Below are 24,603 nucleotides of genomic sequence, written 5' to 3' on the forward strand. Positions count from 1 at the left end.
GAGCTCCTCAATGTCTCTTTTCATGTAGTCCAAGGAGGTACGTCTCAGGTCATTTACACCAGTGTGGACAATGACTGAGTCGTATTTGTACCTGCTGTTGAGAGACCTGAGTGCTTGCGTTATGTGGCGGATTCTAGCACCCGACAGGCAGCTTACTGTGACCTTCTCCTTACTCAGTCTGGTGAGCGGGACGACAGTGTGTCTGACTATGGAGTCACCAATGACTAGTGTGTCTGGCATTGTGTTTGGCCTTAAGGGCTGTGACTGTTTGACACTCTGACTGTGAGGTCTATGTGTTGCAGGTGTTGTGTTCTGAGGTGGTGGTTGTTTGGGTGTCTGCTTTGGTGGCCTCTGCTGTTTTGGTAGATTTTTGATCAGAGCTGCCGAGTATGTCTTTGTGTGTTTATGTGTATGATTTGAGGTTGTGATGGTACTGACTCTGTTCAAGAATCTAGACCTGTGGATGGGAGATCAGGGGTTTACCGGGAATCATCTCTGGGACACTGCTGGATCATATAAGTATGAAGCCACACAAAATTTGGGCTAGGCTTATAATGCCCTTAGGGCAGATAGCCTAGTATAAACTGTGAGACTGGGTCTATAGTGTGTGTGGTAACCTTCTCCTCCTGACTGGTCTTGCCAGTCCTATGTTGAGAGAGCTCAGCCTCCAGTTTGGCCGTATAGTTGCATCTCTCACATGTATTTGTGTTTTGTGGGAGGAGGAGAGGGTTGTCTGTGTACATGAGGCAATTGTAACATTGCCTCAATATTCCCAGGTTCTCCAGCTGAGCAGGAGAGGACACTAGCAACTGATCCCTCGACATGCTAGAAGGACTAGACAAAAACTTTAAAAGAGATTCCGGGGATGTGGGTGACCGAGAAATGGGGTTTGCCTTTTGGGGTGCTATCTATAAGAGTGCCGTATCAAGGTAATAAGTACTGTAGGAGCAAGTGCTAGGTTTAACAGATAGAGAAAAGTCTACTTGGAGTCAAGTAGAGATGATCTTTTAGGTATTAGAGAAAGTGCTAGTAACAGGGATGCTTAAAGGTAAGATTGAAAAGAATGCACTCTGCAGTGTGCACTAGAGAAGTTAGATATGAAAGTAGGTAACTTGAGTTTTACCTGTTTAAAAAGTTAAGGTTTAGTGGAGAGTTACTATTTTTAAAACAGCAAGATGGACTGAAAGGGGTGGTTACTTTTGTATTTTGGTACTATGAAATACTGTAGGATGGCCAACAAATTTAAATAATTGAAGGGGTGGGATTTCAAAAGTGATGGTTTTGTGATTACTCACAAAGCCAGTGAAAGTAGAGAGAAATGAGATATATGGTCAGATTAACATAAGAAGCGGGCAACTAGAAAGACAGTGGTATTTAACAAGACAACTTAAATGGGTGGGAGGGCAGGAAAAATTCTGCCTGACTCAGAACAGAGAGAGCTGTGGTCTCTTTTGAAGTTTTAATATGCTGTTAAAACAGAATGCAAGCAAAACACAAGATAAAGAAAACAAACTACAGTATTCAAAATATAGAAAGGCAATACAGAAATACAAAAAATAACAGCAAATATATATATATTTTTTCCTTTTAAATAGGAGCCCGCTTTTTATGTCTGATAGTTTAAGAGTCGATTTAAACATTCTAATTTTTTTTTCCTGTGGAAAAACTGAGTTTAACTTTCTTTTTCGGTGACTGGCAAAATGTATTAGTGTGCTTTGATTGGGAAAAGTGACTTTAAACTACTTTTAAAATTTTACTGACTTGTGCTGCTTAGTTTCTCTGTGAAAGAAACACCATTTCAGCTTGACCATGGAACAAGCTACTCACTGTTTAAAGTGTGTTAATGGCTCTGTAGACACTACATCATAGCTGTGGGCAATGTGCTTAGAAGGTCTGCCTGGCTGCATTCTCAAAACCTCCCAGAGGGTGTAAAAATTAGATTATTAACTCACCTTTAGATAGAAATTTAGTTTTGGACCCTCTGCTTCACAGAGGTTATCAAAAATGTGATGAGTAGAAAGATGATACAGGGAATCTTTCAGATTTTTTAGCACACCTTTCCTAAATTTTCCAAGAAATGTTCTGCTCCCTTGTCCAATTCTTGCAGGAAACATAATAAACAGTATAAGCAGAATGCTGGTAAGCAGATGTTTAAAAAAACAGCAGGGAGATTCCAAAAATAAAGTATCAGTGCCCTCCCCCCAGAACAAAGAACAGTCAAATCAGAATTACTAAGGAAGGGAGTTTGTCACACACACACACACACACACCCCCCCCCCCCCCCCATTCTTGCAGTCCTGTATTCCTTCTTGAAAATCTGAATCTCCATTTCTGTTTTTAACAATAGATTGTTTTACACAAATGGGTTCAGAGACTGATTCAGTAGGGTCACAAAAGGAGGAGGAAGAACTCCCTCCCTTCTAGGAAATTATTCCTCATGCACCAAATCAGACTTCTGTATTTTCCCCTGTCCTACAACACAAGTCTCAGAGAATTATAGAAACAGTTCATCCTTCCCAGTTGGGGAAATAATTTTATTCAAGGATGTTTTTGGTGCCACAGAAAGAAAATGCCTGGTGACCAGTTCAGGATCTTTTTTTCCTAAGTCCATTTGTGATAGTGCTAAAGTTCAAAATGCTGTCATTTCATAGCGTTTTACCCCTTCTTTCTCATTTGAGTTTATTGTAACAGTAGATTTAAATGATGCTTATGGTCACATTTCTATTCATCCAGACATTATGCTTTTCTTAACATTTTGTGTGTCTGGATCACATTATCAGTTCTGTATCTTACTCTTTGGCCTATCCACTGCACCAAAAGTGTTCACAAAGTATCTAGCTCCAATCATAGCTACAGGGTTTCTACACTTTTTCCAAATTTAGATGACTTGCTTATCTTTGGAGATTCTGTTTCTAGGAGGCAGGAATCACATTCTTTGGTGAGAGATCTTTTATGCAGGCTAGGATTTTAAGAGAAATTCAAAAGTCTTTTTGGACTTCACCACACAGAATTGTGTTCCTGGAGTGTTTAGTAGACACCTCAGTACAATGAACTTTTCTTCTAGAGGAAAAACATAGCTCTATTTTTAGCTCTATTTCAGGGGTTTTCCACTCAGACTTCAATCTCCAAAAGAGAATACCACTGAATTTTGGGTCTTATAGCTTCTGTGATTCTGATGACACCCCTAGAAAGACTCCACTTGAGAAGGATACAATGGTATCTGAAATCTCTTTGGTCACAGTACCAGCACCTATTATCTTTTCAAATTCCAGTTCTGGGATTTATCAGAAGAGAAGTCACTTTGTGGAGACATCAAATATTGTTAAATCCAGATCTCCCCTTCACTCCTGCTACTCCAAAGCAGTCAGTCACCACAGCTCCTTCAGACTTTGTTTGGGGAGCAGTCCCAAGAGGGATGGAAGTGCAAGGTATATGGGACAACAAAAATATAAGTACATAAATACAAAAGAGCTGCTTACTGTTATCGAGGCACTCAGCTGTCTTCATTTTGTTACAAACAACACCACAGTGATCTGGTACATAAACAAGCTAGGGGGAACCAAGTCATTCCCCCCTTGCAGACTAGCTATGTTAGCTTGGGATATAGCTTTATAGCATGTTCTCATTCTACAGGCATCATACATTCAGTGCGAGCCCTGCATGGCAGACAAGCTGAGCAGGACAAAGACAGATCCTCACAAATGGAAACTAGATCAGGGGGTCTTCCATGACTTGATCCATCTTTGGAGAGTTCCTCAAGTGGACAATTTTGTCTCCTTTCTGAACAATCAACTTGCAATTCTGCTAGAGGCCTCCATGTAAAAAGGTCTGAAAGACAAATGCCTTTTCTTTACCTTGGACAGGAATGTTCCTGTATACTTTTTCACCATTTCCACTAATATGCAGGGTACTTCTGAAGATTCAGAAGGAATCCCCAAAGGTCATTTTAGTGACTCTCTTCTTACCCAGGCAACCATGGTTCTCCTTTCTTTTGGAAATGGCCAGGGGCAAGTACCACAAGCTTATTCACAGACTGGAACAACTCACAAGAATGGAAGTGTCTGATAAACCCCTACATGAGACAACTTCATTTGACTGCCTTGATGATAAGGTCTTAATTCCTTTTTGGCACCTATTTACTGAGGAAGTGCAGCAGGTAGTAATGGAGGCAAGAAAGCCTGCTACAAGAAAATCATATTTTAGCAGCCTTATGCAAATCCAATGGCCCCTCTTTTGGACCATAATTTTGTGTTGGAGAAGCTAATACTTGCTCCATTTGAACCAACTGATCTGACTGACTTGAGGTTCGTAACATGGAAAACAGTTTTACTGATTTCTCTGACATCTGCAAGAATGGTATGTGAGTTGCAAGCTCTTAGAGTGTGTCATCCCTATCTCATTTTCCATAGGGGAAGGGTTTCCGTGAGAACTAATCCTTCTTCTTTGCCTAAAGTTATCTGAGCTTACTTTAACCCAAACTATCCATCTCCCCATTTTCTCTCTTGAGCCTAAAAGATGGGTGAGAAAGGATACTCCATACCTTGGGTGGCTACAGACAACTCAAGTACTATCCTGACAAAACTAAATCTTTCAGATCTTTGGACCCAGTATTCATTTCTTGTGAAGGTTAGAAGAAGGTGCAGCCTGTGTCAAAACAGACTGTTTCCAAATGGTTGTCTAATGTTACTACCTTTTTTTTATACTCACCATAACAAAACTATTCCAGGCAGGGTTAAGGTCCACTATACCAGAGCCTTTGCTTTATGTATGGCTTTTTGGAAATGGTTGGAATCTAGAAGTATTCTAGACACTGTTTCTTGGTCTGCTGTACATTCTTTTACAAAACATTATAAGTTTGATTCCTTGTCTAGGTCCAGATCAAGCTTTCCTAGGAACAATCTCCAGGGGCTGCTGGACTCGTCTCCTTCCACCTCCCAAGTATAGTTAGCTAAGGTAATCTGTTCATATAGCTAAGGCTACTGCAGCAGCCAGTGATTAATGTGATGAACATAATACAGGTGTATAAGTAAAACTTACCATAACAGTAGATCGGATGTTCCTTGCTGCAGTAGCTGCTCCCTCCCTCCATGCCTTTGTTTTTTCTTTTTTTTTTTTTTATGCTAGGTTGTGGGCATTTATTTTTGCTGTTCCTAGCATTGTCCTTTCAGGGCTCAAGACTTCCTCTATCTGCTTTGAAGTTCTTTGCTCCCAAACACGTTTTAGTAATCTCAGCTTGAGCTGCCTGAGAGTTTGGGGGCATGAAAGATCTGCTTTCAAAAATAGAAGTTTGCTGCATTGCCACTTCCATTTGGGGAGGGGTATCTAAACTCGCAATGGAGAAACCACACTGCAAAATAAAATACAGAGATATTATTTTTTATGTTAGATTTGTTGTGGAGAGATAAGTTAATGAGGAGATGTAATTTAGGAAGGAAGTGTAGAAATTTGGAAAGTACAAGAAGTTAGCATTTGCTTTTTTGAACATGAGCACTTTACATTTTTCCCTGTAAGCAAATCAGCCCCCGTCACATGTAGAAAGCAAAATATCACACTATACACCTATAACCATACAGATATAACTACAGTGAACCAAGACTTTACTTTATAACCTGAGTAGTAGCAGATGAAATGTTCCTTCTTCTTTTAGGTAAATAAGTCCTCAACTGATGTACGTAAAACACAAGGTACCACACTAGAACAAGTCAGAGCAATAAAATGCTATCATTAAGAATGTTGTCATTCTGCAGATATACCGTCCACACAAAAACACCATTGAAACGTTGCTTGTTTCACAACATTTGAAAACTGTAATCTCAATCTAAGTGTTTACTAGTACTGCGGTGTCTGTTACCATAATGATAGAAAATATGTTAGTTTGTAATACAGTACTTAGCAAACCAGATTATCTTCAAATTGAAAATATGCTGTACAAAAGTATTTTACATAGTCATTCATTCTGTCTGCTATGCAGTGAGGGGAATACATTTTGAATAAATAGCTAATTCTTCAGCTTACAATGCTTCCTAATTTTCTTTTTATATTTTCCATATTCAAAAATGTAAGTGTTAAAAACCTTCAAAGCTTCTTCCCAAGAAACATGAAGGAATATAGTATGCCACATTTTCAGTCTTCTTAACTATCCACCCAAAATGAAGGGAAAAAATGAATATTGGCTCCATCCATAGCTTCCAGTTTTCTGCTAAGTTCCTTGAAGTGAAATAATTGCTGGTGGTTCCAGCTGGGTATTTGTTTAACTGCAAAATTATACTTCTTTGCTCCCATATAGGCTGTTGAAAGCAGATATATTTCTTTATTTCTGCAGATATATTTCTTAATAGGTTCATAGGTAGGTACTAGGCTATTGGCCCTAGGGCCTATATAAGCCTAGCCAAACGGTACCCTGGCTTTTGCCACCCAAGAAAATTATTTTCCTGTGCCCCTGTCAAGCAGAGCCACAGAAGTGATCCCTGGGGTGAATTTCCTATCTCTCATCCAATCATCAAGATTTATCTTGAAGAGTGCTAATGAGGAGCCTTGTTTGATATAGATAGGTCTGCAAATGTTTCTCACTTCCAGCATCATGTGGTAAATGCTGCATAAATAAAACAAAGCCACCAGGGATAAAGTATTTTTTCTGCGGTGTTTGTATTCATGCTGAACTCTCTAGAAGTGGTACCACATGACATGTAGCTTCCTGCAGCTACCTTATTAACACTCAAAATATATTACTCCATATTCTACAAATGGCACATTTAGTAGACTCTTTCAGTTATCCATTTTTAGCTTTTAGCTTAATCATTAAAGTTTACATCTCTACAATTTGTGTTTGTGTACCTGTTGTGTAACAGAACGAAGCACAGCTTTTTGTTATGGCCTATTTAAAAGAGGTACTTCACGTAAGGACACCAATAAGACGTAATAATTTTCCTTGAAATTAACAATTAATGTTGTTTCATTTGATGGAGCAGACACAGAACAGTTAATATCATGTGGAAAACATTTTTCTGGTTGAAGGAAAAGCTGCAGAAGGATTTCAGAATTGAAGTTATTATTGCATAAGTCACTTTAGACAATACCCCATTGTGAATAAAATACCAAAAACTGTTTCAGCAATGGCTGTCAGTCAAGTTCAGCTCTCAGTCTTTTATCCCATCTCCCAGCAGAATGAAGAACATGCCTGTATTTGTTGGATGTACACAAACAACTCATCTATTATGACAACATGACTTAACAAATTTAGAAAAAGTAAGTTTATAAACTGATTTATTTCTAAAAAGGGTGGCCAAATATATGCCTTGTTGGAATGACATCTACAATTGATCTCTACAAGGCACAATAACAGCTCACTCTACTAGGGTAGCAAGTACATCTGCGGCATATTTCAGAAGTTACATGACATATTCAGTCACTAACTTCCTTCATGGAGCACAGTCTGTGGTCACTACAACTGACCTGAATACTGCAGGAGCTCTGCCACAAGGCCCTACTCCTACAAGTTTGCTGAGAATTTTCTTATTGTATAAAGCCTGCGATCACTACATTTGACATCAATAATGCAGGAGCTGTGCCACAGAACCAAATTCCTACAAGTTTACTGAGACTTTTGTCATTGCATAATGTTTGTACATTTATCATGAAGAATCTTGCTATGTATTAACTTTAATCAGTTAAATACATCCCTGCACTGTGGTTGAAAGTCTCTTTGAAATAGTCCATGCACTCTAAGGATCTCTTACTAAGTTGGCCACTGTCCCTTTTTTCTTGACCAGTGGACTATACTGCTTATGCCAGTTATTTAGCCTAAGGAAATGACGGAAAACCAGTTTCACTTTGTATCACTTTGTTAATTGCATTGTACTGGCTATAAACTGATTGCTCTGGGTTGTAATTTGACCAGAGGGGACCTGATTGCTGTTGGTTGTAATTTGATCTGAGGGTGGAACTTCCTAAAAATCCCCCTTAGAATATGCTGTAAATGAATTCAATACAGCTTTTGTAAATATCCTAAATAGCCTTGCACCTTCAAAAGGAAGAGACTAAAAATAAATAATACAATTTGACTTTGCAGGAAGAGTAGAATGCTAATGCAGGATAAAGAAAAGGCATGGGAAGAATGGCAAAAATATAAAACACCTCAATATCTGAAAATCTTCAGAATGCGTCCGTAGTATCGTAAAACCAGTAAATTCCACGCTGCCCTTGCCACCTACTCACCAGATATAGCCGTGATAACTGAATCCTGGTTAAAGACCCATATTTCTGACAGTGAAATTCTCACTACCGGCTATAACATTCTTAGACAAGATAGAGTTAACAAACGTGGAGGTGGTGGTGCTATTATGTTCAGAGACACACTCAAAGTCGTACAGCTAACCTGCATTCCTCCTGATCTACCCAAGCTCTGAAATACTGGCTACCTGCCTTGAAATCAACCAGAACAAAGCCATAATTATCATTGCCACCTATCTTCCATCCAGCAATAACCTTCCCAGCATAGAAAATCTACTTCACTGGGCAGCTACCAAATTCACCCAAGAAACTATTGTGCTTGGAGACATTAACCTAGATTGGCAAACCTGCACATCAAATAACCCATCAAATTTTATGTCTTTCCAACTTCACTCAAAGAATCACCTGTCCTACCTGCACAGACAAACACACCAATAAGCAGTCAACATTAGACTGGATCCTAACTAACAAACCCAACTTAAATTACCTAGCCAGTTGCCTTCCTGACACCCTCAACGATCACTCTCCAACCTTTCTCTACAGAAAGTGAGTACATACACAAAGCAACATCATTTATAAATACATCATTACTAAGAAAAATTTCTCCCCAACTGCTTTTAACCTCCTACTCCAACAATGCGACTGGACACCACTTAAACCTACAGTTAGATGCTGCTGTCCAGTACTTTAACAAAACCTTCCTTTCAATCCTCAATTCTCTAGCTGTCAGTAGAAAAGTGCATTCTAAATCTAAGCCACTCCCATCGTTAGCCAAGGACACCAAACTGCTAATGAAGCATAGAGATAAAGCCTGGTCAGCCTATCGTATTTCTAAAGACAAAGCAGACCTCTTAACTTATCAGCAACTGAGAAACCTAACAAAGAAACAGATCAGAAAACATTGAACCTGTACCCCACCCCCAGTCACCACAAACAACTCAGACCCTATCTCAACACAATTCAACACCCACTTCATTAATGCCATCACCTTACAATTGGACAACCAACCCACCCAACCATTAGCTGTTCCCACCCCTGCTCGACATGTTAACAACCCTTTCTCCTTCTCACCTATCCAAACTAATTATATAAACTCCCTTTTAACCAAACTTAAACCTTGCTGCATAGCTGCTGACAAACTCCCAAATGAATTCCTAAAACTTGCCACCCCATCTATAGCTTACCCCATTTCAATCCATCACTGTATTAAAGAACAATATGTTCCATTTCATTGGAAAACATCTCATATCATACCCCTCCACAAAGGTGGTCCCTCCAAAGAACTAACTATTGCCCCATAGCCATTCTTTCCCCCTCCTTGCTAAGATCCTAGAAAAATGTATCCACAACCAACTCATTAACTACTTACAAAACAACAACCTCCTCTCCAGTACTCACCATGGCTTTAGATCCAAACATAGTACCAGCACTGCCCTCCTTACTTTCATAACTCCATCCACCACCTCATGAATGAAGGCCAGCTTGTGTCTTCCATCTTTATCAGTATGTCTAAAGCTTTTGACACCATATCCTACCAGCTACTTCAACCCTCACTTGGTTCCATAGCTATCTTTCCAATCATCAACAGGCCATAAAATGGGAACCCCCCCCCCACTCCCCATCTCTGTTGGCATACCTCCAGGCTCTGTTCTCGGTCCTCTTCTCTTTATCATATTCACTAATAACCTTAGTTCTGCAACCCAACTAGCTTTCATAATACAGTATGCCGATGATGCTACCGTTATCTGCTCTGCCTCCTCACCTCATGAACTCCAACAAAAAATGAAGTCATCTTTTCCAGACATCGAAACATACCTCTCTCAGCACCAACTCATTTTAAATCCCAACAAAACCAAAATCATAGCTTTCAGCAACTGAAAACCAAAATCTTCCCTTCCCCTTCTCTACATCACCGCCGCAAATGGAACCAAGATAGTCCCCACTGACCACACCAAACTTTTGGGCGTTACCGTAGATGATAACCTCAAATTTGATATACACATCGCACAAACTATCAAAAAGGTGCACATCAAACTAGGCACCCTATACAGGGCCAAGGCATACCTAACAACCAGTGCCAAGTTAGCCACTGCTCGCACTCACCTGCTATCCACCCTCCTGTATGGTTCACTTACGTTCACAAATCTATGAAAATCAGACGTCAAACAACTTGAAACATGCTACAATGCAACCGCTTTGGCGCATTTTTTGCGCTTGTTACTACTCAGCCAAGCTCCTCGTGGTTCTGCAGAGTGGTGCTAGCAGCAGAGAGGCTAAAAGAGCGACTGCTAACCTGATAAAAGTGTTTTTTCCTGCTACTACCTGGGCAACTGTCCGATCTAGCAAAACTGCAAGTATTTCTGCTTCTTGAACTGTTTTAAACTGTTTAAAGTTGTTTTTGCACCTGCACTTTTAAAGTTTGTCCTGTTTGTTGCATTTACCTGTTGGGGCTACACACTCAAGTGTGCTAGCCTGTGTTACATATTTATTGCATTTTCCTGCTGTTTGTTGCAAAAAAGGCAAAAAACAAAAAAAAATTATCCTTGTTTGCCGTCTTTCCTGACCTAGAGTAGTCCAAATACAGGCTTTGCTGTATTCTGGACTTTTGGAAAGTTCCTGTGTTGCCCATTTCCTTTCTTGGATTAAGGGAGGCTTCTTTGTTCACCAGTGGCAGTGGGGAGCTTAGAGCAGCCTATCCATCCCTGGAGGAGTGTTCCCAGCACAAGAATCTGGTAGTCTATTGGCCGTTTTGGGCCAATTTCTAGCTCTTTCAAGTCCCCCTGTATAAAACCCGCTTTTGGCGTGATTTTACGCATAGCGCAGCATCGGGCAGCTTCGCTTAATTGGGTTTAAACCATTCTTGGCTACACAAAGTCTGCTCTTCACTTTTTCCCTTAGAACTGATCTAGTTCTCATAATAAACACCCTATTCCTACTCTAAAGCCTGGCACTTGCTCACTAAAGCAATTATATAAGTCAGCACTAAAAAATTAAAAGCACTACACCCTCACAAACTCCCCTTGAGTACCTTGTTCCCCATTGGCCCTTTTTTTCAATTATAAAGGAATTCCCAGTACTATTCTAGCATGTCCAAAGGTCAGTTGTCAATCTCCTCTCCGGTCCAGCTGGTGAATCTGGGAATCTTGAGGCAATGTTACAACTGCCTCATGTACACAGACAACCCTCTCCTCCTCCCAACAAATTCCAACACATGTGAGATATGCAACCATATAGCCAAACTGGAGGCTAAGCTCTCTCAACTCAGTACTGGCGTAACCAGTCAGGAGGAGAAGGAAACCACACTCACTACAATTCCAGTCTCACACAGACCTACCACGACAGCAAACCAAACACATAAACACACAAAAACATACTCGGAGGCACTAAATAAAAATCTGCCTAAGCAGCAGAGACCTCCAAAGCAGACACCCAAGCAACCGCTACCCCAAAACAAAACACATGCAACACATAGCTCACAAAGCCAGTGTGCCGAACAGTCACAGCCCTTAATGCTACACAACACACCTGATACACTTGTAATAGGTGACTCTATTGTCAGGCACACTGACGTCCCGCTCACCAGGCTGAACAAGGAGAAGGTCACGATGAGCTGCCTGTCGGGCGCTAGGATCCGCCACATAACACAAGCACTCAGGTCACTCCAAGGCAAGTACAAATATGACTCAGTCATTGTCCATGCTGGTGTGAATGACCTGAGACGTACCTCCCTGGATGACATGAAAAGAGACATAGAGGAGCTCTCTGAGCATATAGCCCAGGCCGGTATGACCCTGACCTTGAGTAGCATCTTACCCTCACCAAGAATGATGCCACAATATGAAGACAAGATGATCAATTTCAACAATTGGCTTAAGTATTGGTGTCATTCAAAGGGGATCCAATGCCTGTCAGCCTGGGACGACATGCTTGACAAGCCATGATGCTTCGCTAGGGACAGCTTGTACCTGTCACCCCTGGGCTTTTGGATATTGGCAAAGGCTCTTGCCACCCCCATAGTGCCTTTTTTAGGCAAAGCTCAAAAGACAAACCCACCTCCATAGGTATCACAAGGGATAAGAAACTAAGAGTAATGCTACTCAACGCCAGAAGTCTAAACGTCAAGATGCATGCACTCGAAGCTCTCCTTAGCATGGAGAACATCGATATCTGTGCAGTAACAGAAACCTGGTTCAAGGCTCCCGAGAGCACCCCAGCACTACCAGGTTATACCTCATACCATGCTTTTCGGCCCCAAAACTTGGACCGAACCACAAAAGGAGGGGGAGTATCAATATTCGTCAAAGATACCCACACCTCCAGGTTGGTGACACAGCACGAAGCATCAGAGACTATCCATGTGCAACTAACAGTGGGTAAAACTGCCTTCCAGTTTATAGCCTGCTACAGACCACCCTCCCAAACCCAGGAACCCCACTCAGCCTTCCTGAGAACACTGGAAAATATGAAGGTCTCTCCAAACACCATTAAATTGGGTGACTTCAACTACCCAAACATAGACTGGGAGCAGTACTCTAGCTCCAACTCCCTAGCCCAAAGGTTCCTAGAATTTATAAACTCAAATGCTATGGAACAACTTGTTACCACTCCCACAAGAGGGGAAAACATACTGGACCTGATCATCACCAACATGGGGGCTCTATGCTCCAGACCAGAAGTGTATCCCTCACTGGTAAGATCAGACCATAAACTAATCTCACTGGATATTCACATCCCGACCCCACCCCCTGCCCAGAAAACCACAGTGAAAAACTTCTCTAAAGCAAATTTCACACTCCTCAAAACCGAGGTGGAATCCTTCAAAGCCCCAGGCCTGTGGAAAATCGTCCCAGACAGAATCCTTTATAAATGCATTCTATGAACACCTTCAGGAATGCATGGATCATCAATCCCAAATAAAACCAAGACCCAGTCCTCCAAAGGCAGGCGTCCTGTCTGGTGGACCCCAGCCATAAACAAACTATACATTAGAAGGAAGAAGCTACTACATGATAGAGCAAAATCCCAAAAGGAAGGCATCTCTGATCAGTATTAGCAAAAGGGCACTCATAAAATCGTCTAAGGCCAGCTTTGAGAGAAAAATTGCACAGGGCACTAAGGATAATCACAAGGCTTTCTTTAGTTATGTTAGGAACCTGGGTGGGAATTCCCAGATATGCTCAGAATTAGTCCAAAATGACAAAAATACACCGAACCCACAGACATTGCCAACATCCTAGCTGACAGGTTCAGCACAAACTCCACCCCCCCTCCCCACCAAAAGGGCAAATATCTATCCCAATAGAGTGCTGCCCCCCTGACATCTCAGATGCTCAGGTAAAAGCTGCCCTCTCCAAAGCAAAAAACACAGCATCAATGGGACCAGACGGTGTCCCGGGCTACATCCTACATGAACTCCAAGAAGAGCTAAACCCAAACATAAAACTACTGTTCAATCTCAGCCTTACTACAGGATATGTACCCAAAGAGTGGCATATAGCAACAGTGGTCCCTCTCCACAAAGGTGGTGCCTCAACGGATCCTGGAAACTATCGCCCCATAAGCCTGACTAGCTTGGTCTGCAAAGCTATGGAAAGGATCATCATGGACCTCATAAATAAAGATATTGGGGACCTACAGACACTGGATCCTACCCAGTTTGGCTTTGTTAAGGGCAGATCCTGCCTCTTAAACCTGGTCGATTTCTTTGAAACAGTCACTAAGGCCATTGAAGAGGGGAAGGTGGTCCACACAGCCTACCTGGAACTCGCAAAAACCTTCGATACAATACCCCACTCGGGCATTATAGATAAGCTCACCAGCTTAAATATAAACCCCTATGTCACTAAATGGGTTGCAAACTGGCTAAAGGACAGAACCCACATGGTTAGAATTGCTGGAGCCATGTCAGACTCCAAACCAGTTGCAAGTGGCGTCCCACAAGGCTCAGTCCTGGGACCTCTCTTGTTCGGTATATATTTCTCGGAGGTACAGGCCAACACGGAAGGACTGTGGCTGACCAAGTTCGCAGATGACTGCAAACTAGGCGCCATAATCGACTCTCCAGCTGACACAAGCATCCTACAAAAGGGCCTCATAGAAACAGACAACTGGTGCCAGAGCCATGGCCTCAAGCTAAACGCCAAAAAGTGTATAGTCATCCCCTTTGGCAAAAACAAAGTGCCCAAAAATTACCACATAGGTGGTAATCCATTAAGTACTGAAGAAGTAATTAGGGACCTGGGGACCCAAGTTGATAGCAATCTCTCATTTTAAAACCACGTGGCCAAAGTGGTTAGAAAAACATTTTATATAGCCCACCTAATCATGAAGGGATTCACATCTAGATCAGGGGAGGTCATCGTGCCTCTTTACTCATCCCTAATCAGGCCCATAATTGAGTACAATGCCTCTTTTGGGATGTACCTTACCAGACACCTGCAGCAACTGGAAAGACACCAAAAGTACCTCACCAAGAGGATCAAAGGGCTCAAACAGATGCCATATGCTGCCCGGTTAAAGAAACTCCAGCTCTACTCAGTGGCATACCGCCTGCTCAGAGGCGATCTGTGCCTGACGTATAAAGCCATGTCCAACCCGGAATTAATGGACATGCTGCACCTCAGAAAATCCAAATCCCATCGAGCTACGCGCTCGAAAGACTTGAACCTCAGCACTGAAATAAATAGGACATGCTGGAGGGACAGATTCATAACCCAGAGGCTCCCTTCACTCTGGAATAAAATCCCAGTCCAGGTTAGGCAGAGTCCCTCATTGATTCTCTTCAAGAGGAATCTTGGTGAGTGGAGGGAAGATCGTAGGTTTACCCCGGGTATCACTTCTGTGTCACTGTTAGACAGAGGCACAGTATACTAACCTCGAAAAAGGGCATAGCAAAATTCATTTAAAATGGGTGGCGAAAGCCAAACACACTCTGGCTAGGCTTATAAATGCCCTAGGGCAGATAGCCTAGTATGAACCTATGAACCTATGAACAATAAGATTGCTAAATATGCCACTAATCATCCACACAGATCCCACCACTGTGCAGCCCTCTCATAGTTAAACTGGCTAGAGTTACCCAACCTATTATCACTTAATCAGCTAACCTTAACCCACAAAATAATCTGTCACCCCAACCACTACCCAGCAGTCTCCCACTTATTTCAGCCTATCAACAAAATCAAAACTCTCAGATCCTCTGACAAACTTTCATTCAAGGTTTCCAACTCCCATAACTGTCACAACAATTCCCTTTACTCACACATAATAGCAAAAGTCTGGAACAACCTACCAGAGACAATAACAAAACCTGTCAACCACAACCAGTTCAAATCACTCCTAAAGGAACACCTGACTAACCACTGCCTGTGCTGCTGCCAGTCACCGGGATAATGATTAACCCAGATCTTTTACTGTTCTCAGCAAAACTCCTATACTTCTAATATGTATTTTTTTCTCACTATGATAATTCATGCAGTACCTGTATTGTTCTGATGCTTTTTGTATTATTGCCTGTATTGTTCTGTAGATTGTACTGCACTATTATGCCTTTGCATTGTACTGTACCATTGCCTGGACTGCATTCTCTAAATATACTTTGTAATATTGTTTTTTGTAATACTGTGGAGCTTTTCTCCCTGGGTCTCCGCTGAAAACGGGCCCCTGGCCTAGTCGGACACTACCCGGTAAACAAATTTAATAAATAATAAATAAATAAATAAAATTTTACTTAAAGCAAATAAATTAAGACAAAAAAATACTGCAATAACCTTCAGAATAATACTAAACACAACCCTAAAAAATGTTGGACATCCATTAAAGAAATCTTACACCCCAGTCAAAAATTCAACCAAAAATCTTCCCTGATAACTCACCACTCAAAACTGCAATACAGTTCAACTCCTATTTTATACACAGTGTAGCATCTCTAACCAAAGATTCCACAACATCTAATCCCAACCCTGCCTAACAGCCACATATCACCACATCCACTTTCACCTATAAACCTGTACCCACATCCTCTATAAAACTACTTTTAAACAAACTTAAACCATGCTGTTTTTCAGATAATGACCTTCCAAGTGAGTACCGAAAAATAGCAGCCAATAGCATTGCCTATCCTGTCTCAATCTTTATAAATAGGTCATTAAAGGAATGTTCCTTCTGTCTGGAAAAAAATCACACATCATCCCTCTGTACAAAGGAAGAAATTCAATAGACACTAATAACTTTAGAACTACAGTAATCTTATCTCCCCTCACTATTTGAAAAATGTATTCAAAAACAATTACTAGACCATCTCCTACAGGAAGAACTCCTGTCCCCTACAAAACATGGCTTTTGTCCTTCCCATAGTACTAGCACTGCCCTTCTAACTTATATAGATACTGTCAGTAAAGCTAAAGATAACGGCAGACTAGTCCCTTCCTTATTTCTAGACTTGTCTAAAGCCTTCCACACAGTTTGTCACAGCAGACTTCTACTTCAAATGTCCTCAGTAGGTCTCTCTCAGACCACCCTTTTGTGGATAAAAAGCTATCTGTCCAATAGGTATCAGTCAGTAAAATAGTATTCCACGCCCTCTCCTTACCTCCCAGTGACCATTGATATACCACAGGGCTCTATCATTGGTTCCTTCCTCTAACATTTTCACCAACATTCTGTATACAACCACAACAGACTACCCTAATACAATACACAGATGATTCCATTCTCACTTGCATATCTGACAACATGGTACACCTTAAAAAAATTTCACAGAAAGCTTTAACACCCATTGAAACATTGGTTTACTATTAGATGTTTGAAGCGAACTCCATCGACTGCACTTTTGTCGAACACGGAAGTTCAAAAATGGTAATATCGGACACCAAAAGCCAACCTAGGAATGGGTCTTAACATGGGTTGAGACAGGGGAGAGGTTTGTAATTCGGCAATAACACTGAACACCTATCTCGACCCATGTGAAAACTGTTCCTAGGTTGGCTTTTGGTGATCGATATTACCATTTTCGAACTTCCGTGTTCTATAAAAGTGCAGTTGACGGAGTTCGCTTCGAACATCTAATAGTAAACCGAAACATGGCTTTGTAACTCACAGTTCATGCTCAACCCAAAAAGACTAAACAACTACTTTTTATCCCCAAATCCCTCTTTCATGAAAAAAAACAAAATTTAAAGTCCTCTCTCTTCATAAAACAACCACTGAAGTCACTTTTCATAGCAAATAATTAGGGGTGATGGTGGCTGATAATCTTACACTTGACCTGCATATACAAAAATTGCATAAGAAAAACTCATCAAAAACTAAGGGTAGATTACAGAGCCAAAAACGTTCTCACTGATGTAACTAAAACTACACTTGCCACTTACTTATCTCCTCCCCACTCTTCTTTATGGCACTGCCACCCTTACTAACCTCCAGGTTTAACAAAAATTAAAACTTGAACAATGCTATAACAAAGTTGCTAAATTTGTAGCAAATGCCCCTTTCAGAACCCACCAGTGCATAGCACTAAAAAGCCTAAATTGTTTAGAACTGCCTCAGCTTCTTACTACCTATAAAATTATCCAGCATCCATCTGCCTGTCCAACACTAAAAACGATTCTCCACAACTATATTTCCAGTTGGTCACTGTGATCCATTAACCAAAAACTCCTGTCTGTCTGCAAACCTGTTAAATCTGCTGGACATTGTCTCTACTCATACGAGGTTGCTAAGGTCTAGAACCCCTTACCTGTATCCATCAGGTCAATACCCTCTCTTCCATCTTTCAAAAAAAGACTTTCGAGCTAAAATGCAAGGGAGAACTGAAACAAATTATTTTCCTTAATATCAAGTTGATATTGTTATTTTTAGATCGGATTGTTCTTTAAACATTAACTGAAAGTTCAATTTTCTAGATCAAAGTCTACATTTTGTTATAACATCTACAACCTCCATCTTAAAAGAAGGTGCACATTTAAAACCTGCTTTCAAAAAGGTCAAAATATGATCTGCTATTGTCAGTCTTCATGTAATGCTTGAATGTGGTCTCGGTTCTGAGCCTCGGAACCAACTCAGCCATTTACTTCAGCTCGCACCTTCCAAACTCTCGAGCTAGGCTCTACCCACAATGCTCCTCTCTAAAATACCTCAGATCTCATTTGCCGCTTTGTGTGTCAGATGCATCCAACTTTTCTTGAGCTTTGGCCATTTTTTCAGTAAGTTTTTCTCCTCCTGATTTCTCTAATTTTTCTATCTTCTTTTATTTTGTTAAGTGCTCCTAATTTTTCTACCTGCGCCTCTCTTTTTCTTCCATGTGAGTGATCTATTTCCCCTTCCCTCTACCTTTGGGTAGTTTTCTCTTAACATACCATTGCTGGTACTGTCCTATTTTTACCTGGTTTGGTATTTCTGGCTACCATAGTTGGTACCCTCTCCTCTTTTTTCTTCTTCTGTAAAAAAAAAAAAAAAAAATAGAAAAATCATTTCCTTCTTTCCAAGTGCACGTGTGTAGTTGTGTTTGTTTGTGATTGACCTCTATAAGTACTAGGCTTAGTTTTTTTGCTATGGCTGATAAATCCTCAAAGGGCACCTCTGGCTTTAGGAGGTGCCAAAAGTGCGAGAGGAAGATGCCCAATATAGATGGACATGCCTGTCGTGTATATTGTTTAGCCACTGTACACCTGCAAGAGGATTGCACCATATGTCATGGTTTTTCCACCAGGAATGTAACTAAGTGGAAAAACAAGCTCATTTTGAAAGGTTTACTGAAAGGAGATTTCAAAGAGACCATATCTGGTTTGAAAACCAAAGCCTGTTCATCATCTTCCTCTTTTAAGCTGAAGAAACACTCTCATTTGGTACCGACCAGTTCCTCGGAACTTCCTGCAAAATCATTCATACAGCCTATGGTTTTGACAGTTTCCTTGGCACTGGTAGACAAGAATGATTTGGCACCAGCAAGAGCTACTAAACAGACATCTACAGCTTCAGTACCAGAGGTTTTGTCAGTACTGAAGCAAACTACATTGAAGACATTACCAAGGAGCACATATTCTTCATCGGTCGATCCTTTTGCGGACTGACCACCTAGTCCATTTTTGGAGCTGAGACTGCCTAGGTCTCCTTCGGTGTCATCTGTTCGATCCACTAAGAGTCTCTCGGAATCAGACATCATGAGGGTGGTGGACCAGGTCCTGATGCTGAGGGGACTACCTCCATCTTCAGCTCCCAACCACAGCACTGGGACATGTCCTTCTTTGACACCATCTCTTCTTCCTCCTCCAACTCCAGTTAAGTCTTTGGAGCCCCTGGCACTGACCTGCCCGGCTTCGACTGTCTCGGTTCTGGTAAGTCTCTTCTCCAGAACCGAGAATTGCCTTGAGCTCCTTCAGTTTATCTGAACCAGAGGTCTCCCGGGGTTGAGGCTTCATTGCTGGTTCCGAGGGGCAGGGTACGACTTCCATTTTTTCGGAGCCTTCAATGTCCCTCGGTGCCTCGGCATTCATTGACTCAACCCAAGCTTCTGCTTTGGAGACAGCTTCCTTGGTCGGGGGGGAGGGCCACGGTTCCAAAGGAATTTATTTTTGGTTCTGGGCTCCACTCCCTTTACGTGGGGGGCCTTCTGGATCATGGAGAAGCCTTATCCATTGTGGACTCCCAGTCTTTGTCATCCATGTCAGGCCAAACATCTCGATCCCCTCAACCAGAGCTTCTCCCAGACTCATCCCTGGGACAGGGAGCACAAAAGTCTCAGGAGAGATCAACCTTGGCGGTTTCCTCTTTGGATAATTCCCCAGAACATCCCCCTGAGAAAGTACCTTAAAAAAAGTGCCAGAGGAAGCACTTAGACTCCTCAGAGGAGTCTTTCACTGAGGATACCAATTTTGATGAAGGGGAAGGCTCCCCCAGGTCACCCCTGATGATGTTTCCTTTGGGGACATCCTGGAAACCCTTAAATGGGGGGGTGGCTCAACTTCCCTCCAGCCTTCGTCTGAGGAATCAGTATACCTGGAGGCTTTTCATGCCCAGCCCTCTCCCTCTTGGATCTCTCCACCCACTGATGATCTTATTAAATTGATCACTCAGCAGGCATGGAAGATTCCTGACTCCATCAATCCAGTCCCCAAGAGGCCTGACCAGATCCTATCTGCCCCTATGGATGAGCAACATTGGGCAAAGGGTGTCCCTGTAGATGCCATAGTGATAGTGGCAGCCACTAAAAAGGAACTTGCAGAGGAAAGTCGTACTATCCATCTCCTAACAAGGAGTCTAGGACTATGGATAGGTTTAGGAAGTGTGTTTACACTTCATTGACTTTCACTCTCAGGTCTTTGAACTGCATGGTGCACTTTAGCAGGTTGCAGAGAGATCTTATTAAAGAGCTGTCAGATATTGTCTCAGGAGCAGTAACCAAAGGGGTACAAGACAAGGTTATCTCTCAGTTCACCACCCTTGAATCAATCTCTACCTCGTCCATGAGGCTAATTGCCCATGCAGCCAAAGGGACAAGAGCAGTGGGTTCAGGTGTAGCCATTAATAGACATGCCTGGATACACTTATATGACTTCATGGAGCCATTTAAATCTTCATTCGTCAACACTCCATTTGACAGAACATTTTTGTTTGGGCTATGGGCCTACTTCTCTACTCCTCAATAGCCCTTGCTTAGGAACCAGAGAATTGGGAGGCTATGGTTCAAAAAGTCCCAAGGCCCTTTCCAGGACTCACGTGGCAAGGACTTCCCCCAGGGCAAAGGGGGAGGTAATAATGGAATACACCATTCTAGAGGCAAAAGTGGCCTGCAAAACCATGGGTCCAGAGATTCTTTCTCTGGTACCTCCTATCAGAGCTCCTGAACGGAGGTATGATTACCTTCCTCTGGAGGCAGTCAGGGGATGACTGTCCCTGCACCAATCTGCCTGGCTACAGATTACATCAGACAATTCGGTGCAGAGCATCATTTCCAGAGGCTATACCATCCCCCTTTTCTCAACTCCAAAGACAGAAAAAAGAATCCTGGACATTCCACCCAGTCACAGGGAAGCAGCAGTCATAGAAATTCAAAAACTGCTCAAAAAACAGTTATCCAAGAAGTCCTACCAGACCAGAGAGGATCTGGGTCTTACTCAAGATTCTTTTTAGTGCCCAAAAAATCAGGGAACTGGAGATCCATTTTGGATCTCAGCCAATTCAACAAGGCAGTTCAGCAAACAAAATTCCGGATGGTCTTACAGTCAGTTCTTCCTTTCTTGGAAAAAGATGATTAGATGTGCATATTACTGGCTCTACTTCTAAACCCTGACTCCCAGAAGAACAACTTTCACAATGTCAAGACCACAGTCAGTAAACCATAGAACCTCGAATGTTGGCTGTTGACTATGGTAAGTAAACACTTGGCTAAATACAAACAAAACTCTGATTGTTCTTTAAACATTAACTGAAGGTTCAGTTTTCTAGTGAAAAGTCTACATTCTGTTATAATATCTACAACCCCCACCTTAAAAGAAGATACAAATTTAAAACCTTTTTTTAAAAAGGGAAAAATATGTTTCATCAATCTTCAACTGAATATAATTGAAAATATTAAAGGCTTGATAGCTAATTAATTTACCATCATAAGTTGTTGATGCTTCTTGGTTTAACTCATCCCATAATTGTTGTTCCTGACATTGTTCCTCCAAGTCCTCCCTTTGCCTCTGCCATTTGCTCATTTTGGAGTGTGGGCTTTGGGTAAAAAAAAACATTTTGCCTATTTCTATTCTCTTTTCTTTCAGATCTCCTAAGGGGTGGGTATTGGGCTTCATACTCTGCTTCCATTCTTATTATCCATTTCATAAGACTGTAGATAGTCTGTAAGGGAAACCACTTGTTCACTGCCTACCCTCCTTCATTTTCTGTTACTAGCTGCCTCTTCCATAATATCCAATCTATTAGTAAAATATGAATTTGGTAAAGAGTATGCTTAATTTTTGAGGTAATCATTTTCATCTCTCTTCATTTTTTACGCTTCCATTCTAAATTGTATTTAACATTGTGTTCAACTCTATTAAAACTATTATTGTATTTCTGAATATTGGATTCAAATAACAAATCATCCAAAATATTGCTGTTCAATTTATCCAGTTTTTCCAATAACTTGTTTGACAAACCAAAATGCTCCCACCCCAGCTAGCTGGAATTTTGTAAATAATTATTTGTCACTTGAAAATATTAATATGGTTTATATAAAAGTGTGAGGCTGCCAGCCCAGCTATCTGGAATTTTGTAAATAATCATATGTCATTTGTGAATATTAATATGATTTGTATGCTTGTCTTACAAATGTATGAAAACTGTACGTTATGTGGATATTAAGCTACTGGTGCAGAAGTGTGTGTTGAACTATTTGTTATGTACTGAGCTTCAAGAATGTAGCCACAGTGTACCCTGCTGGAAAAGAGCAGAAATGTGTGTAAACTATATGCCTGTGCAAATGTGTGTTTTCATAGTAGAAGTTGGAACATGCAGAGTTAACTTGCAAACTCTGAGAAAATAAGTGAATAATTTTATGATGAGTTATAAAGTGAGTTAATACAGCAAGAAGACAGGATGTCTACCGCTATAAGGTTTTTCTATTGTCTGGAAACAGAAATAATTACATGTTTCAAATGTAAAAGTGTTTAACTGTTTTACAACATCTAGTTCTAGGCAGACTTCTGAGAGATAAGTATTTTGAAACAGAGGTGCTAAATTTTAAGTTTCTGCTAGCCTGGGAACTGAAAGCAGAGGTGACAAAGAGTGATGCCATCCAGCTGACCCAGCAGTAATGTTTTTATATTAATTTGGAAACCCCCTCAGAGACTGTGCATTGTGTATTTGTCTTTGGACCTAGAAACATTCTCTCATCATCACTTATCATCTGTATTTGCCTTACTAATAGTAATTACTAGATTACAGTAATCTGTCTTAGAGATAGATAGGGATATAGTAAGATTAGTCTAGATGTTTCCTGTATTTATGTGAGACTGTCCTGCAATTTTGTTTTAAAATATTTCCTGTGATTCTGAACTCTGCTGTCACTGTGTTGCATTATTGAGTATTGTCTTGTTCTTTTATTATTTTTTATTAAATATAATTTAAACCTTTTAATTGTAGCTGGTTTGTTTAGAGATATTTAAGCTCTTAGGGTACTTGCATATGTATTTGGTGACACTATAGGCCACTCCAATAGCCTTAAAGTCATGGTGACACTTACCATTTGGATAATAGTAACATTACACAGTAAGATTGGCCACTCTTTGGTAAGGGCCTTTATAGTAGCTGATAAGGGTGGTTGGTGGCAGTGATTACTACCTTATAATCTGGGAAGAAGGTGGCATAGCTAGTAAACCTGTGCCAACCTTCCCCAGGAGTGTCTGTGTGTTTGTATACAAATCAAATCTCAAAGTGGGTGTGTTTGTGTGTGTCAGCTACTTTGGCAGGGACACGAAGCACTGATTGGACAGACCGGGTGCTGGAGCTTTTGGCTTGACCATTCGACTGAGATCTTAACCCTATAACTGTGCCAGTGGGGTGTCTTATTGGGGATCTGGAGGAAGAGGGGGAAACCAGCCCCAGACTGACTGTGATCTCTGTGTGCTCTTTAGGGAAATTGTACTTTACTGTGTGCGTACTTGTCATCCTGCCAATGTGCACATCCCTCACTGGCGCTAGTGGTGAGGACTGAGGCTCCTTGATTACTGGGCCAGTGCAGGGGCATCACAACTTGTTTATGTGAACATTATTCTTTTTAATAATAAACAGCATCAGTTCATATCCAAACCTATCAAACATTTTTAACAGTTCATCAGTCTCAGCTTCACACACTTTAAGTCCATTGGGGAATTTATAAACCCATAAGCCTTTGGGAACACGTTTTTTTTTTATACTTTCATTAAGGTACAAATTATCACATTGCAAATTGCGTACCTTAAAAATGTGGCTTCTAGTTCAGTCATCAGTTTTCTGGGATGCCTTGCGTGACTGCCGAGTCTGATTAATGTTCTCTTGTTCTGAAAAAGAAATCTCCTCTTGAATCCAGTCTCAAAAAACTAAAACTATTAATGTCCCAAATTTGTGTGTTCATTTCATGATTGTTAAGCTGTGACCCAACCTCTTTGTAGGTTTGAATTCCTTCCGAGAAATTACCTTGGTTAATCATTCTCTCATTCGCATCAAGCCAATTCTTCCTTCTGAATGCCTCAAAGCATTGTGGGGCTTGTAGTTCTTCATGCTTCTTTTCCATGTTGGTAACCTGCTGGGGCAGCATTGCAATAAGTTGTGTATGGTCCCCTCTTCTGATTTGGGAGCTAGAAGCTGCAAATTCATTGTCCACAACTGCCTCCAGAGCAGCATTATACCCCAGGTGTA

The 24,603-nt window shown here is 41.2% G+C and overlaps 1 protein-coding gene across 1 annotated transcript in view; it reads left to right on the plus strand.

The window, feature by feature from the left end:
- The first annotated feature begins 20,982 nt into the window (after nt 1-20,982).
- The window catches only part of LOC122795930 (trifunctional nucleotide phosphoesterase protein YfkN-like), a 590,353-nt gene continuing 586,732 nt past the window's right edge, over nt 20,983-24,603 (plus strand). The window contains exon 1 of the mRNA XM_044064413.1: nt 20,983-21,077. Coding sequence (XP_043920348.1) covers nt 20,983-21,077 — 95 coding nt within the window. The remainder of the gene's footprint in view (nt 21,078-24,603) is intronic.

Source organism: Protopterus annectens, chromosome 2.part2, assembly GCF_019279795.1.
Source record: "Protopterus annectens isolate FY-2018-M chromosome 2.part2, PAN1.0, whole genome shotgun sequence".
Lineage (NCBI taxonomy): Eukaryota > Metazoa > Chordata > Ceratodontiformes > Protopteridae > Protopterus > Protopterus annectens.